This window comes from Mesocricetus auratus, unplaced genomic scaffold (assembly GCF_017639785.1).
Source record: "Mesocricetus auratus isolate SY011 unplaced genomic scaffold, BCM_Maur_2.0 Super-Scaffold_100004, whole genome shotgun sequence".
NCBI classification, from domain to species: domain Eukaryota; kingdom Metazoa; phylum Chordata; class Mammalia; order Rodentia; family Cricetidae; genus Mesocricetus; species Mesocricetus auratus.
Window position 1 is genome coordinate 40757047 of NW_024429189.1, and position 14590 is coordinate 40771636.

A 14590-nucleotide genomic window follows, 5' to 3' on the forward strand; every position below is an offset into this window, starting at 1 on the left:
GTGTCCTGTGAGCTTCCTGAACCTGTAGTTAGGTGTCTGTCATTAATTTTGAGAGAATATGAATCATTATTAAAGTATTTATTCCCTTTACTTTTTTTCTTGTGGTATTGCCAGTACATGTGTGTTCTTAATCATATATGTGTTTTACCCTTGAAATTTTTAGGTATTCTTGGTTTGGACACAGCATCTTTTCTTTGCATTTCAGTCAGAAATGTTTCTGTAGACCTGGGTTCAGGATCACTGACTCTTTTCCTAATGGTTGTCTACATTCTACTGCTAAGCTCTTAAATGTCAGTGTCATCCTTCCTTTTACAGAGTTTTGATATGTAGAGCTTTTTTCTGTTTAAGATTTATTTATTTATTATGTATACAGTGTTGCACCTGCACGTATGACTGCAGGCCAGAAGAGGATTTGTGAGTCACCATGTGGTTGCTGGGAATTAAACTCAGAACCTCTGGAAGAACAGCCAGTGCTCTTAACCTCTGAGCCATCTCTCTGACCCTCCCCCTCCATATGTAGAGCTTTGATTCATTTTTTTCTTAGCATTTCTATCTCACTAGTTTATGTTACCTAATACATTTTTGCATATAATTTCATTAATACTATCAATATACTATTATTCCATAGTTAACTTACTTTACTAATTTAAATATCCTTTCTGGCCATCCAAAACTCTGTTACATCTACATTTATTCCAGTGCTTAGTTGGTGCTTCTACACTGAAGTTTCTCTTGCTTATCATGCCTTGTGATTTTTATTATTGAAAGTCAGACACGATGGGATCTGTAATAATAATGGAGGCAAATAGGCTGTCTTAGTCACTGTCCTATTGCTGTGAAGAGACACTATGACCAGAACAGGTCTTATAAAGGAAAGCATTCGATTGGGAGCTGACTTATAGTTTCAGAGAGTTAGTCATTACCATCATGGTGGAATGCAGTCAGGCATGGTACTGCAGTGGTAGCTGTAAGCTTCACATCGTGATCCATAGGGGGGAGAGAGAGAGAGAGAGAGAGAGAGAGAGAGAGAGAGAGAGAGAGAGAGAGAGAGAGAGAGAGAGAGAGAGAGATCCTGTCCTGACTTCCTCTGGAGGTGAACAGCAATGTGGAATGTTGAAGTGTAAGTCAAATAAACCCTTTCCTCTCCAACTGGCTTTTTGGCCATGGTGTTTCATTGCAGCAATAGAAACCCTAGCTAAGACACACCTCCTCCAGCAAGGCCACACCTCCTAATCCTTCCCAAACAGTACCATTAACTGAGGAACAAGCTTTTAAACATGTGAGCCTATGGATGCATTATCATGCAAACCACCTCATAAACCTTTAGCCTAAAGTTTTCTGCTAATCTATCCAGATGGGTGGTGCTTGATGTTTGCTATCCTAGAAGAGGTCAAAAGTCTCCTTAAAAAGAGTTAGAATCGGGAGAGATGTCTCACAGTTAACAGCACTAACTGTTCTTGCAGGGGAACCAGATTCTGTTCCTAAAACAGAAACATGGCAGCTCACCACCCTTTGTAATTCTAAGGGAATCTAATGCATTCTTCTGGTTTCTGGGGTCACCAGGCATACACGTGATGCATAGATGTATGTAGAGGCAAACATCTATACACATAAAAAGGTAAATAAATGAAAGGAAGAGTTAGAATCTCGCAGCTTTTCCCACTGGCCTCTGCTATTTTTATATTGGTGCTGGGAAGGTGTGAGAGGGCTCGTAAGAGCACTGTTAATCCATGGCCTGTGTCCCTGCCTGTGACGCTCACAACTGTTCGTTGCTGTTGTCTTTGTTGTTGTAGCCTTATATACTTTTCTTAAGCCTCCAGACTATAGAACTGTCCTTTTAAAAAGAGTTTTTATTGAGAATTTTATACATGTGTATATTGTGTTTTGATCAAATTCACCCCTACTCACCCCCAACTCCTCCTCCATCCCCTGCTACTTGTCTTTCCCAACTCCCCTCCCCGTTTCTCTCCCCACCGAGTAGTACATTTAACTCTGTCAGTATATGTAGGGGTAGGACTATCTACTGGAGGGGTACGGGTAACCTCAATCAGTTGCCAATGGCTTCTCCTCAGCTAGGGGTGAGACTTTATGAGCCCCCACAACTACCTCTTAGCTCCTGCTTTCCCACTCAGCTAAAGGCAGGATGCTAAATTCCCTTCTCCAGTCTGGGTCTGACTCCACGGAGTCTCCTCCTGGGGAGTGGGCCTTTGTTTAAGGAATTCACTAGGGCGTATTTCACATATATTCAGCTCCTCCTCTCCTGAGCCATAACCGTAAGAGCCTGCTAGGTTAAAATAAATAGAACTGTGGGGCCCACTGAAGACCAGTGCCTCTGACCAGTGATTCCTAGGAAAGCTGGTCCACATTCGGTCTCCAGCAGTCCAGCCCGAGCGCCTACCCCTGTGCTGCTTCTGCTATAGGTCAGCTGGCCGAAGCCCGTGTGGGAGTGCCTGTCTGTACCTGCAAATCCCAGGCTGGCAGTGTAACTGTAGCCTCCATTCTCTGGTGCGCCCCAGAGAAGTTATTTTCGTTTTGCTCAGCCTTCCAAGCTCCTGTATTAACGGATTTCTCTGTAGGCCAGTTTTGAACTAGGAAAGTCTTGGAGGAAGAAAAGTCTCATGGAGAGACACCTAGAAAAGGTGTTCCCATGATTTCTCGAATGGAGAAGCTTAGTTATTTCAGAGCCATGGAATCTGCCTGTGTAAATTGTATTTCATCCTTGCAGTAATGGCGAGAACGGGGCAAACGTTTCAAAGGCTTGGTTGTATTATTTCAAAATATCAAAACAGGGGACGTTAGCTCCTAGAAGCATGTCATTTTCACTAAGAAATCGAACGTTCTCTCTTGAACATCAGATAAGAAAAGCGATGGGACTTGAAGGCCATGGCGCTGTAGCATTTATTTGGGGTCTCAGGTGCACTTGCTGCCCGTGAACTGATGGAAAGCTCGAGAGCTCATTTAAATCAGGCACTTTCTTCATCCTAACCCTCAGTTTAGACTTGCACATTGCCTCACACACCATAGACCTTCGTTAACTCCCTGGATCGGGTTGGATGAGACTGCCATCACTTCTTATTGCCCTGGGTTGCCAGGGTTCCCTCTGAGCTCCGCGGCCCCGTTCTTGCTTGGTATTCCTGTCTCTTGGCTTAGGATGTTGTGCCCTGCAAAAGGCTCCTGTGAACAAACACTTGACTAAAAAGAATCACCCTGTTTTCAAAGGGGTCTGAATACGATTTTCCGTGAGGCCTATTACAAGGCCTCATCTACCTCATTATATCTACTTGGAGGTTATTGTGCACCTTGTAATGGAAGCTAAATTCATATTTTTCAACACCCGATTAGGATTTCTGAATTGGCTCAGATGCCAAAAGGAATATTTTTTTCCTCACCATTTTCCCCTTTCACTGGTAATAGAAACATAATAAAAAGCAGCTGAAAGAGAAGCCCCTTCCCTAAGACAAACAAAAACCAATTATGGTTAATCCTGAGGGAAGCCTTCGGGGGAGGCAGCCAAGAAAATGCTGGAGGCTTCTGCCCTTATCTGTCCTTCCTGCCTGCCTTTGGGGATCACATGTTCACAGCCTGGTTTGGACTCTTTCGTGCCCACAGGAATTTCTATCGACACATGAGAATGTGTTGAAATGTATGCAATTTAATCAGGGAGGGCCCAGAGCTTGGCCAGCCAGCTCCTTGTGCTATGTGCATTCTAGCTACAGGTCAAAGCAGAGGGGAGCTCTTGGACACATACCAAGCCATCATTAATGAAGCCCCTGTGCTGGGCTGGCTTCCTCTTTGGTACCCAACAGGAAATGTGCCTGGAAGCAGGTGGGAGGGTTGGTGTACCACATGATGAGACTCTGTTCTGCCCAAGTCTGTGGCTGCTGTGGCCACCTTGTAGGGCTGGCCCTTCAGGTCACTTCTTGGGGTTTCCTGTGATCTGAAAGGGGCGTGCCTCTGGAGGCGTGTGTCCTGGTTCCTCCTCCTTCAGGCTGGTGGCATCAGTAGCAGTGGCCTTGTTTCAAGGAGTTCTAGAGGCCCTGGAAGTCCCAATATCTTCCAGGACACCTGGATCAAGCCCTGGTGATTTTTTCTTCTTCCTCCGAACTCTTCCCAAAGACTTTCTTTTGCCAACATGGGGGTTGGCTTAGTGGGTCCGGCTGGCTTCCCCATCTTCCTCCGCCTGTAAAACAACTTCCCAGCAGAGAAATACCTCCATGATCAGGTCTCCAAGCGGTCTCTAGTCTCCTGGGTGAACTTCTGTGACACCCTTCTTCTGGAACATTTATGTTATCCCCGAGGGAACAGTTTCTCAATGTAAATGTTTTATTCTCATAAAGTTGCTTTTAAAAAAGTTAATTCTGACTAAGCATGCTGTATACTGCCAATGGGTATGATCCCATTTAGTAAAAATGACAGTTTATTGCCGAAAATTCTTTTGACCAAATCTGATGCCTAGACTAGAAGGACTGGCCAGCACATTGAACTTTTTCAGTGAACTTCAAACAAAATACAAAATCTTCCAACATGACAGCCAAGATATTTCTAGAAGAAAAGGGGTGATGGTGGTGATGGAGGCTGTTGTGGTAGTGGTGGTTGTGATGGTGCTGGTCATGTAGGGGGTTCCCCGACCAGGCCTTGGCCAGTGATGGTTTCTCAGGTAGTCTCAAGTCTGTGTGTATCAGCAATCACTTCCAGGCACTGGCCCTTTCTCAGACCTCCTGAGTGAATGCAATATTCCCATCCAAGTCAGTCCTGTCCTCTGAAGGGATCACTTTCCCTGCTTCCCCTGCATGTGCCTCTCACATGCTTTATTTAAATGGAGGGACATCCCCTCCTCAAAGCACACATTCATGGTCCTACCTCAAACCAACATCTCTGAGGTCAGAAGGTTTTGAGAGCGTTGCTTTTCAACAGATGAAACAGCCTGCCAGCCTAGAGCTGGCACTAGGGTGGTCTAGCTGAGAGTACCTTGTGTACATTCTGTGCTTTTAGAAGTCACAAATCAAAGGCAGAGTTTTGGTGGAGGCCTGATGCATCACCCTGCTTTAGTAATGCTTCCTTTTCAAGGCTCCAGTGAATCAAAAAGAAAAGTCACTGAACAAAATAGACTAAGCTAGGTACCACTTGTTAGCATTTTGCTATAATATAGTAGAAGCAACTAAAATATATATAGTCTTTCAGTCATTCCATCCGGCTTACCAAGAACAAAAAGAAAAAGCATTTATCAGCCTTCCTTAGTTTATGCCTCCTCTTGACCTCCAGCTTAGCCTGCTTCTCCAGACAAATTGGGGAAAAAGCCTCAGAGGAAGCAGGGGGGTCCAGAAAACAAGCCCCACTTCTGTCTGCTCTTGACCTCTTCTTCCAGAACAGGAGGAAGGGGTGGGTTTCTAGCATCACTTTGTAGAACAACCAGAAGCTTTTACAGTTAGATTCATAACCAGGAAGCCTCGTGGATGTATGACGCCACCTGTGTACGGAAGGGACAGGATCACTGCAGCTGACGTTCATAACTGGGAAGTTCGCAACCAGCTTTAGCTGTGTGTTTCCAGGGACCCGATGTACGATAGCATGGTTTCCCTGACTGACCAGCGGTCTGGGTTAAGTCCAGGAGTCCCATGGTCTCACGGCCCCTCACCCATCAACAGGTCTACCGTAAAGAACACAGGAGCTGTCAGGGTACGCCATTTTAAACTGGACCACACTGACATCATTTGGTCTTGTGTGTGCTTGTTCTAAGTGGTGTGCTGCCTGTCCATAGACTGTCCCTTTCAATGGGTGGGGCCTGCTGGATGCCAGTCACGTGAAGAAAATGTTGAAATGGGTAAGTTCAAGGAGACACAGTCATTCTAAATAGATCTATGTCTCATCTCCGCTGGTTTTTAAAGTTTAGGATTTATTTCCCCATAACTCTGTTATAATGTTAAAAGCACCAACCCACCTGAAATTTGTCATTGATAAAAGGTAAATGTAACGTTTATGTGTGTATATTCACATTGAGGTTTAAAGCATTTCTTAAAATTAATAGTGACCTTCATCTTCCTCCATGGTTATGTATTTTAAGTGAGAAATGGATTTAAACTCACCAATGTATTTTCAGTGTAATTAACTCATTTGCAAGAGGCAGGGAGGTGTTGATATGAAGTGTTATAATCTGTGTCAGTGTTTGGGAACTGCCATAATAAACCGCCACTCAGTGGGTAGACCAAGATAATCAAATCAATGAACCGTGCTGTGGTCCAGACCTCCAGTGTGAGCCTCTGGGTTAAAATGGAGGCTGGGCAGGGTCATGCTGCCTTTCTAGACTCAAGGGGATCTTTTCTTTTTTTCTTGTCTGTTCCCCCGGAGAGGCTTCTGCATTACTGGGTCCTGGCCTTTTCCATCTTCAAGGCCCCAGAGTTGCAAATCCTCCTCTTCTGCTGTCAGGTGCTGACATTCAGCCTTCTCTTCTTACATCTTATAACACCCCCCCCCAGGAACACAGGCTAGACTCCACATTTTGATCCCTAACCACAGCCACATCATTCTGTGGCCAGGTAACCCAGTATGCATAGGGTCTGGGGATAAAGATGTGTACAGCTTTGGGGAATGTAGGTAAGGAGCCCCAGCCTACTACAGCTCCAAAGAAATCAAATCAGTCAAGCCATGCTGTCCGAAAAGTGTCGCAGACAGCACTGTAACCATGAAAAGTATCACAGGCAGCACTGTAACCATGAAAAGTGTCACAGGCAGCACTGTAACCATGAAAAGTGTCACAGGCAGCACTGTAACCATGAAAAGTGTCGCAGACAGCACTGTAACCATGAAAAGTGTCGCAGGCAGCACTGTAACCATGAAAAGTGTCGCAGACAGCACTGTAACCATGAAAAGTGTCGCAGGCAGCACTGTAACCATGAAAAGTGTCACAGACAGCACTGTAACCATGAAAAGTGTCACAGGCAGCACTGTAACCATGAAAAGTGTCACAGGCAGCACTGTAACCATGAAAAGTGTCACAGACAGCACTGTAACCATGAAAAGTGTCGCAGGCAGCACTGTAACCATGAAAAGTGTCGCAGACAGCACTGTAACCATGAAAAGTGTCACAGGCAGCACTGTAACCATGAAAAGTGTCACAGACAGCACTGTAACCATGAAAAGTGTCACAGACAGCACTGTAACCATGAAAAGTGTCACAGACAGCACTGTAACCATGAAAAGTGTCACAGACAGCACTGTAACCATGAAAAGTGTCACAGACAGCACTGTAACCATGAAAAGTGTCACAGGCAGCACTGTAACCATGAAAAGTGTCACAGACAGCACTGTAACCATGAAAAGTGTCACAGGCAGCACTGTAACCATGAAAAGTGTCACAGGCAGCACTGTAACCATGAAAAGTGTCACAGACAGCACTGTAACCATGAAAAGTGTCGCAGACAGCACTGTAACCATGAAAAGTGTCACAGACAGCACTGTAACCATGAAAAGTGTCACAGACAGCATTGTAATCATGAAAAGTGTCGCAGGCAGCACTGTAACCATGAAAAGTGTCACAGACAGCACTGTAACCATGAAAAGTGTCACAGACAGCACTGTAACCATGAAAAGTGTCACAGACAGCACTGTAACCATGAAAAGTGTCACAGGCAGCACTGTAACCATGGCTCTTCCACCGCCCTTCACCGGACACACTGCAAAGGTCATTGCCAGCCGTGTGAGATAATGAAGAGTAGACTCCTCTGTAGATTCAGATGCATCCCATCTAATGGCAGGATGTGTTTTGTATGAAGAGTGCTGTCTAGGTCCTGGAGCTAGTCTGACTGACATAGACTCTTGAAGACTGCACAGTTTTCTCAGAAAAAGATAAGCGTACCAGCTGCCTCTCTTGGGTTCCAGGAGCTTGAGTGCAGGAAGCTACATGTGATGATAACAACAAACAAACAAACAAACAAAGCACTGTGGAGAAGGAGTCTTAACTACACAAGAGAACGGGATGGCTCACTCCCACCCCAAATCAATACTTCCTTCACAGTCCAGGGCGGCCACTGTAACCCTGACTGCTTACCTTGCCTGCTTTCTTTCATGCCCTGATGTTTGCTGGGCTTTGACCAGCTGCTTTCCCCTTCTCATTAAGCCTACAAACATCAAATCATTCCTGTTTGGTTCTCTTTTTTTTTCATTTAAAAAAAAACAATTTATATTTAAATGTTGGCAAACTGAATGGTCCAATTTTGCCCTTTGAATGCCTGTGCATTCAAGCTCTTTAGGCGGCTTCTCTTTCTCTCTCTCTCTCTCTTTCTTTTAAAATTCTATTTTGAGTTTCGCAAAAATTGTGGTGTTTCTTATTATCCGCAACCCATAATTTTCTTTACTGAATTTTTGTTTAATTTTCTTTTGCTTTAACATTTTATTTTTCAGACACCTCTCATTGAACCTCACGTTCCTCTCCGTCCTGCTAACACCATTACCAAGGTAATGGGACGTAGGTGGGTTGATGAGCCATCCAAGCCCGCTCCTTAAGTGCCACTGGAGGTGGTTCCTGTGTCAGAGCGTCATGTCAAGGCCCCTCACGTCCACTTCCTAGAGTCAATAAATATGCAGCATGTCTCAATTCTCGACATAAAACAGTGACATGTCACACGAGTGAACAATGTAAATATGTATGAGTGAGTTATGTTTTTCTATGCAGACTCTGATTAGAAGGTGGTTTAAGAATTCACTGGGTCTATTTCCCCTCCATAAACTCTCCTTTCCCCTTTCCTCCTCCCATCTGACTGAAACCCAGGTCCCTTCGGAGAAGATCCTCAGAGCTGGGAAAATTTTACGAATTGCCATTCTCTCTCGAGCACCCCACATGATAAGAGACAGAAAATACCACCTAAAGACCTACAGGTATGTTTGCTCATTCTAATGGCTTGGCCCCTTCGGGTCTTGTTTTAGGAAAGTGGGACAAATAGCCTCTGTTATAGGATCTCCAGGTTCCAACCTAAACTTGACTTGGCCTCAGCATTGCTGGCTAATGTGCGCAGGCATGAACAAAGAGGAGATATCCCTTGTGTTTGTTTGCCAGGATCTTTCAGTAGCTCTGCTAAGTTCCACTAGCATCCACACAGTTCCTACCGATTCTCCAGTGATGAAACCAGGTCACTTTTCACATGTGGTTTCAGTTTATCTCCACCACATCCCTGCTAGGAAGGCATATCCAGGTGAGCGTTCCTTTCTCAGAGGACAAAATTGACCCAGGGCCAAAAGATCTAATAGTTTCCCTTCACTAAGTCATATATCCAGTGAGTACACAAGTAAGATTTAAACCAAGTGTAGCCAATCTCCAAATTCAGTGATTTTTTTTAAAGTCATAGTGTTACAAACTCTGAAGATATAGACGTGAACAAATTAATACAAAGTCTTTTATCAAGCTTGTTTTCTAGTGCAGTTTTATGTTAGTAAAATACTTAACCTGAAGTGGCAGGTATGCACTTGCTGAAGCCAGAGGAGGACATTAGGTGACCTGCTCTATCACTGTCTATCTTACTCCTTTGAGACAGCATCTCTCACTAAACCTGGAGCTAGGCTGGTAACCAGCAATCCCCCAGGACCTTCTGTCTCTTCCGGTCACGGCACTAAAGTGACAAGCATGTGCCTTGCCACACCTAGCATTTTACACTGGGAATGCAAACTCAGGTACTCCTCATGCTTGTACCCCAGATGTCCCTACCTACTAAGCCAGCTGCCCGTATCACATTTTCAAGAGCTGACTACTTTTAGAGTCTGTACGTCGATGACATCTGTAAGCCTTGTTCTGCAACCCTGGAAACTAATCTGCCTGGAATCTATGGCTCATGCACACCATTATAGTTCTAAGGAAAGCCAAAATTTAAAACAAAGCCAACTAAAACTAAAACACATGTGTTCCGTGTCCCCAGAGTTCAACCCCTTTAGCCCTTTGGCTCTTTAGCTTCAAATGGACCTTAAAGTCTCACATGGCTAGAAAGATCTTTTTCTTTGAATGTTTTAATTATTTTTCCCTTAAGATGTGAGTATGCTCCCCCAGCTATTGACTGTGTTGGGAAAATTCCATTAAGTATGTCATGTTTGGTGACAAATCCTGGAAACTGGAGGTCAGAAGCTGATCTCTTCCTTGCACCAGTTCCTGCTGAGACTTAAACCCCTGACATGGAGGTGTTATGTCTGTTCCACACCCTATGACACAAATTAATGATCTGTTGGTGATGACCAGTGGAAGCCACGGACATGGTTTCTTCTCCTGCAGCAGCTTGAGTTCTTATCCCAGATCTGTGCTGGCAAACTACATCCTGATCTTTATCCCATTACATGATTGTTTCACTATCACAGAGTTGAGACCCCTCCAGATTCAGTATCATCCCAATGACTACTATGCTAGGGTGGTTACCAGTCAGTTCTGAAGTGTAGGTGTCATTTAGTGGAAAGGATACCCAGGGACTCTGCTATGTGCACTGGTTGTATATTCTAGCTCCAAAGTCCCTGTGCTTTTCCTGGAAACTCAATGTCCTGAGTCATCTCTGTTGTGTGTGCTTTTTTTTCTTTATGAGCAATCATTGAATTAAAAGCTAGATAAACTTGATTTCTATACTTTTATAAGAACGTTTCCACTAACAGACTACAAAATAATAAGATAAATATTTGTTTATTGTGTATGTTTAGCTCAGAGGTATTTGGTTAGCTCAGAGTGAAGATGCAAGTGTCTCTTCACCCTTTGAAGCTGTGATAGATGGTATAGATGACCTCCACAGTCCTCCCTGAGTCAGGGCCAGCACGTCCCAGGAACTCAGATAGATTTCAGAGATTCTAGATTATTGGACCTTGAGAAGGCCCCCAAGGCCATCACTTGTCCTTCTTTTATCTTACAGAGAAGGAAACAGAACCAGAGAGACGGCCAAAGTCACATAACTAATGAGTAGCAAATCTGCTCTTCTACCCCATAACATCTCCCACTTCAAGACTTTGCCCAAAGTGGTCCAGGACAAGGGGTCTACTTCAGTTTATGCTAGAGTTCTTCAGGTTTGGCCCAGTCTCTGCTCATCCCTAGAGGCTGTCCCATTCTTAGCATGCAAAGGGAGGCAACCAATGAGTCAGGTCCAGCTGCACACAGCCATCTGCTCTGGGCCTCCCTGTCCTAGTCCACTGTCCCTTAAGATCTGTCCCTAGGGCTTCCAGGCTCCACTTTTCCTTGGACACACACGCACACACACAAGGAACACCTGTCCTACTTTCTCACACCACTCAGAGTTTCCTAGTATGTAAGGGTGTAATTGTATATTTCCTAACTATTACACAGTTTGTCTACCCAAACCGACGCACTACAGGGGACAGTTTGGGGACTAACACGTGAATATACAGGGAGCATCTGGTGTTGCTAGATGGCAGATTCTGTAGATGTGTTAATGTTCACTACACAGAACCTTTTTGGAGAGATTTACATTGCTAATTGCTTATTTCTCCCAACCCCCCTCACACTGAGGTATTCCGGGACCGACGTAGAAGGGCAATGCTTCCCCTCTACCAGCCCTTTGAGCAGCTTGCTGCTCTGTGTTCTAGTGTTCTTTTTTTTTTTAACACGACCCTGCTTAGATTGTGCAAGAGCCTAAGGCTATATATCCTATAGAGCTTCCCTTGCCTTGCCATCTCTTACGGTGCCATCCTCTTTGGAAAGTTCTCCTCTTCTCCCCCTCTCTCTGCAAAGGGGTGGCTTGCATCCTCTGTATCTCATCTCCTTTAGACAATGCTGTGTTGGGACTGAGCTGGTAGACTGGATGATACAGCAAACGTCCTGCGTTCACTCCCGGACTCAAGCTGTTGGCATGTGGCAAGTCTTGCTAGAAGACGGTGTCCTCAACCATGGTAAGATGAGCCACAGGCTCTGGAGAAACTCTCAAGACATGTGAAGTGTGCTTCCCTGGGTAAGCTATTGCTGAATTCCTAAACGGGCAGGAAAGAATTATGATCTCCTTAAGGAACCACCAAGCTGGCGTCTCCATTTAGTAATACAAATGCAGTGAGCGGGTGCTATTGATAGCTGTGCTCCACCATTGTACCTTCCTAGCTTCCGGGAATGAAGGAGAGGAAAATGCAATTGCAACCGGAGTGCATCAGCTCCAATTATGTTTATTAGTTTGTGTTCATGGTTCATTGGTAGTGTGATTATACTCCAAGCACCGCGTAGCAGTCCTGATGCAGGGGCAGAAGGAAAGAGCAGTGAAATGTGTGGCCGGCCAGATGACATGAGAGTGTGCAGTGAAATCAGAAACTGCCTTTTAACTGTGCCACTGTCTGGGAGAACCAATCTGTATACCCCCAGGATGACCATATTTAAAATCAGAGCTGGGCTCTGCAATTGCAGTCTCTAGTAACTGTGGCAGCTCTCGCTGAACAGAAGAGCCACTCAGGGCCGGTGTGTGACTGTCGCTGAACTCCTCACGCCACTTGTTTAAGACTACTTTTCTAAACATGAAAATATTCAAATCATCCATTTCATTCCCCAACACCTGAGAACGTGGGAAAAAATAATTTTGCTGGAGTTTCTCAGACTTTAGTGTGCATACCAATCACCCTGGGGCTCTTGTTGAAGGCAGATTCTGACTTGCAGGCCCGAAACGGATTCTAAGCATCTTGTTTTGCACTAAGTGCCTGTATGTTGCTGCTTCTGCTGCTACCACCACCGCTGCCATCCCTACTTTGGGGTCCACCGCTGTCCTTTGTCTTTTGAACGTCCTCATAATCCATGCTACAAAGGGACTAAACAACTTTCAGATATTTACATGAGAGGTTCTAGCCCAGTTCACCCTCGTTTTCTCTCAGAGGCCTAAATCTTGCTGATCACTTGGTTAGTATGTGTGAGCTCCTGGATTTGAGTCCCCAGCTTTGCCAAAAGAAAGGGAGGGAATGGCTTTCTGAAAACGGAAAATGGAAGAACGTGACCACAGACTCCTTCAAGGAGTCTATGGCCTAGACCTAACTGTGTTCATATCTTTGTGCTCTTGTGAACCTTTTTCTCCAAGTGGGGAGAGAAGTATGTCTGAGGGGTGCAGTATAGCAAGAAAAGCCTAAGTTCTGGCCTCCCTAAGAAAGGCCCCTTGTAAGATTCCCTCCCAAGCCATTCTGCAAGCGTGCCCTGACAGTGAGTTTACCAGCTTGGGGCACATGCCCCACACTGTAGAAAATGCCACCAAGGCATTGTGTGCTCATTCCCTGAAAGCTGGCAGGTGCTCAGAGGAGGCACCGGGAGGCTACATCGGGTGGGTCCAGGAGGCTGCGGCTGGAATGACTACAGATGGGATGGCTGGGCTTCTAGCCGCCCCGCCTGAGTGAGGTGGAGTTCGAAGGACTCAGCCCCTCTGCTGTGCCGCTGTGTGACTGTCTCCCAGGACTCCAGCCCTGTCCTTCTGCCAGAGAGCTGTGGGGCACAGCTTCAGGTCCCGGCTGACCCTTGCCTCTATGTTTCCCGCAGTGGACCAGGAACGCCATTTCCAAGACAAATATTTATTTTATCGATTTCTGGATGACGAGCATGAGGATGCCCCTTTGCCTACTGAGGAAGAGAAGAAGGAGTGTGATGAGGAACTCCAGGACACCATGCTGCTGCTGTCACAGATGGGCCCTGACGCCCACATGAGGATGATCCTGCGCAAACCGTAAGTGAGAGCTCATCTGGCTGTCCCAGGCTGCTGCAGGCACATGTGGGGAGGGACGCAAGGCGCAAAAGGCCAGACCTTCCCTCAAGTCAGAGGAGGGGTGACTAAAGACAGTACTGCAGTGATGTCTGTATTGTATTTTAAACTTTGATCCCCCCCAAACTCCACTTTCCATCCATGTGAGTTTAAACTGCAGATCTTTAGCAGGTAGCTCAGGTTTTCAAACCAGAGTGCCCGTATTAAACACCTTTTGGCCAATGGCAAGCAGCAACTGTTCTGCTTCTATGACAGACTGAGGCAGCCCCTTTCCTCATAGGGCAAATGTCGTCAGAAGCAGCGCTCCCACACCTGTGTTACATTCATTCATCCATTCATTCTTTCATGCATTCATTCATTCATTCCTTCTCTTGGTAACCCTTTCAAGGCTTCCATTCAGTCAGTGAGGCAGCCAGAAACCCCCTAGCCTGCCACAGCTGACCACAATCTGACAGATAATTAATTAGGTCAAAGAAGAAGAGAGAAAAAAAAGTGTTGAGCTCCCGTTAGATTCCAGGCATTCTACTAATTGCCCCATGGCATGCAAAGCACATGTCCACTCACCCACTTTCTCAGTCACTGGAGATGGCTTGGCACCAGATTTCGAAGCCCCTCCCCCCACAGGCATATATCCTCATGCTGAAAATGAAACCTCTGTCCACCGTACAGCCAGTGCCAGGCAGCTATGGAGGTCAACCCGGAGCCACTGGCTCAGTCGACCTTCCTCTATTATCAGGTCTGTGAGAATATTCAGTTTTATATCCACTATGTCCACTGGGCACTTTGCAAGAGAGTGTTGTCCCTCGGTCCGACTTCCCCAGCATCTGCCCTTGGACCAGTTCACAACAGCCCCTGAGCGTAGCTTTATCTCCTTCCCCCAGGATCCTCTCCCTTTCACTGGCCCA

At 45.6% G+C, this 14590-nt stretch overlaps 1 protein-coding gene across 5 annotated transcripts in view; it reads left to right on the forward strand.

Annotated features, from left to right (window-relative positions):
* Rapgef4 (Rap guanine nucleotide exchange factor 4) overlaps nt 1-14590 on the forward strand; it is a 299093-nt gene that overhangs the window by 208778 nt on the left and 75725 nt on the right. For 3 of the 5 annotated variants that reach the window (XM_040745573.1, XM_040745575.1, XM_021232650.2), the window contains 4 exons: nt 8398-8451; nt 8765-8871; nt 11738-11859; nt 13466-13649. In XM_040745573.1, the coding sequence (XP_040601507.1) occupies nt 8398-8451; nt 8765-8871; nt 11738-11859; nt 13466-13649 (467 nt within the window). The remainder of the gene's footprint in view (nt 1-8397; nt 8452-8764; nt 8872-11737; nt 11860-13465; nt 13650-14590) is intronic. The other 2 variants (XM_040745574.1, XM_021232652.2) reach the window with 1 other exon arrangement.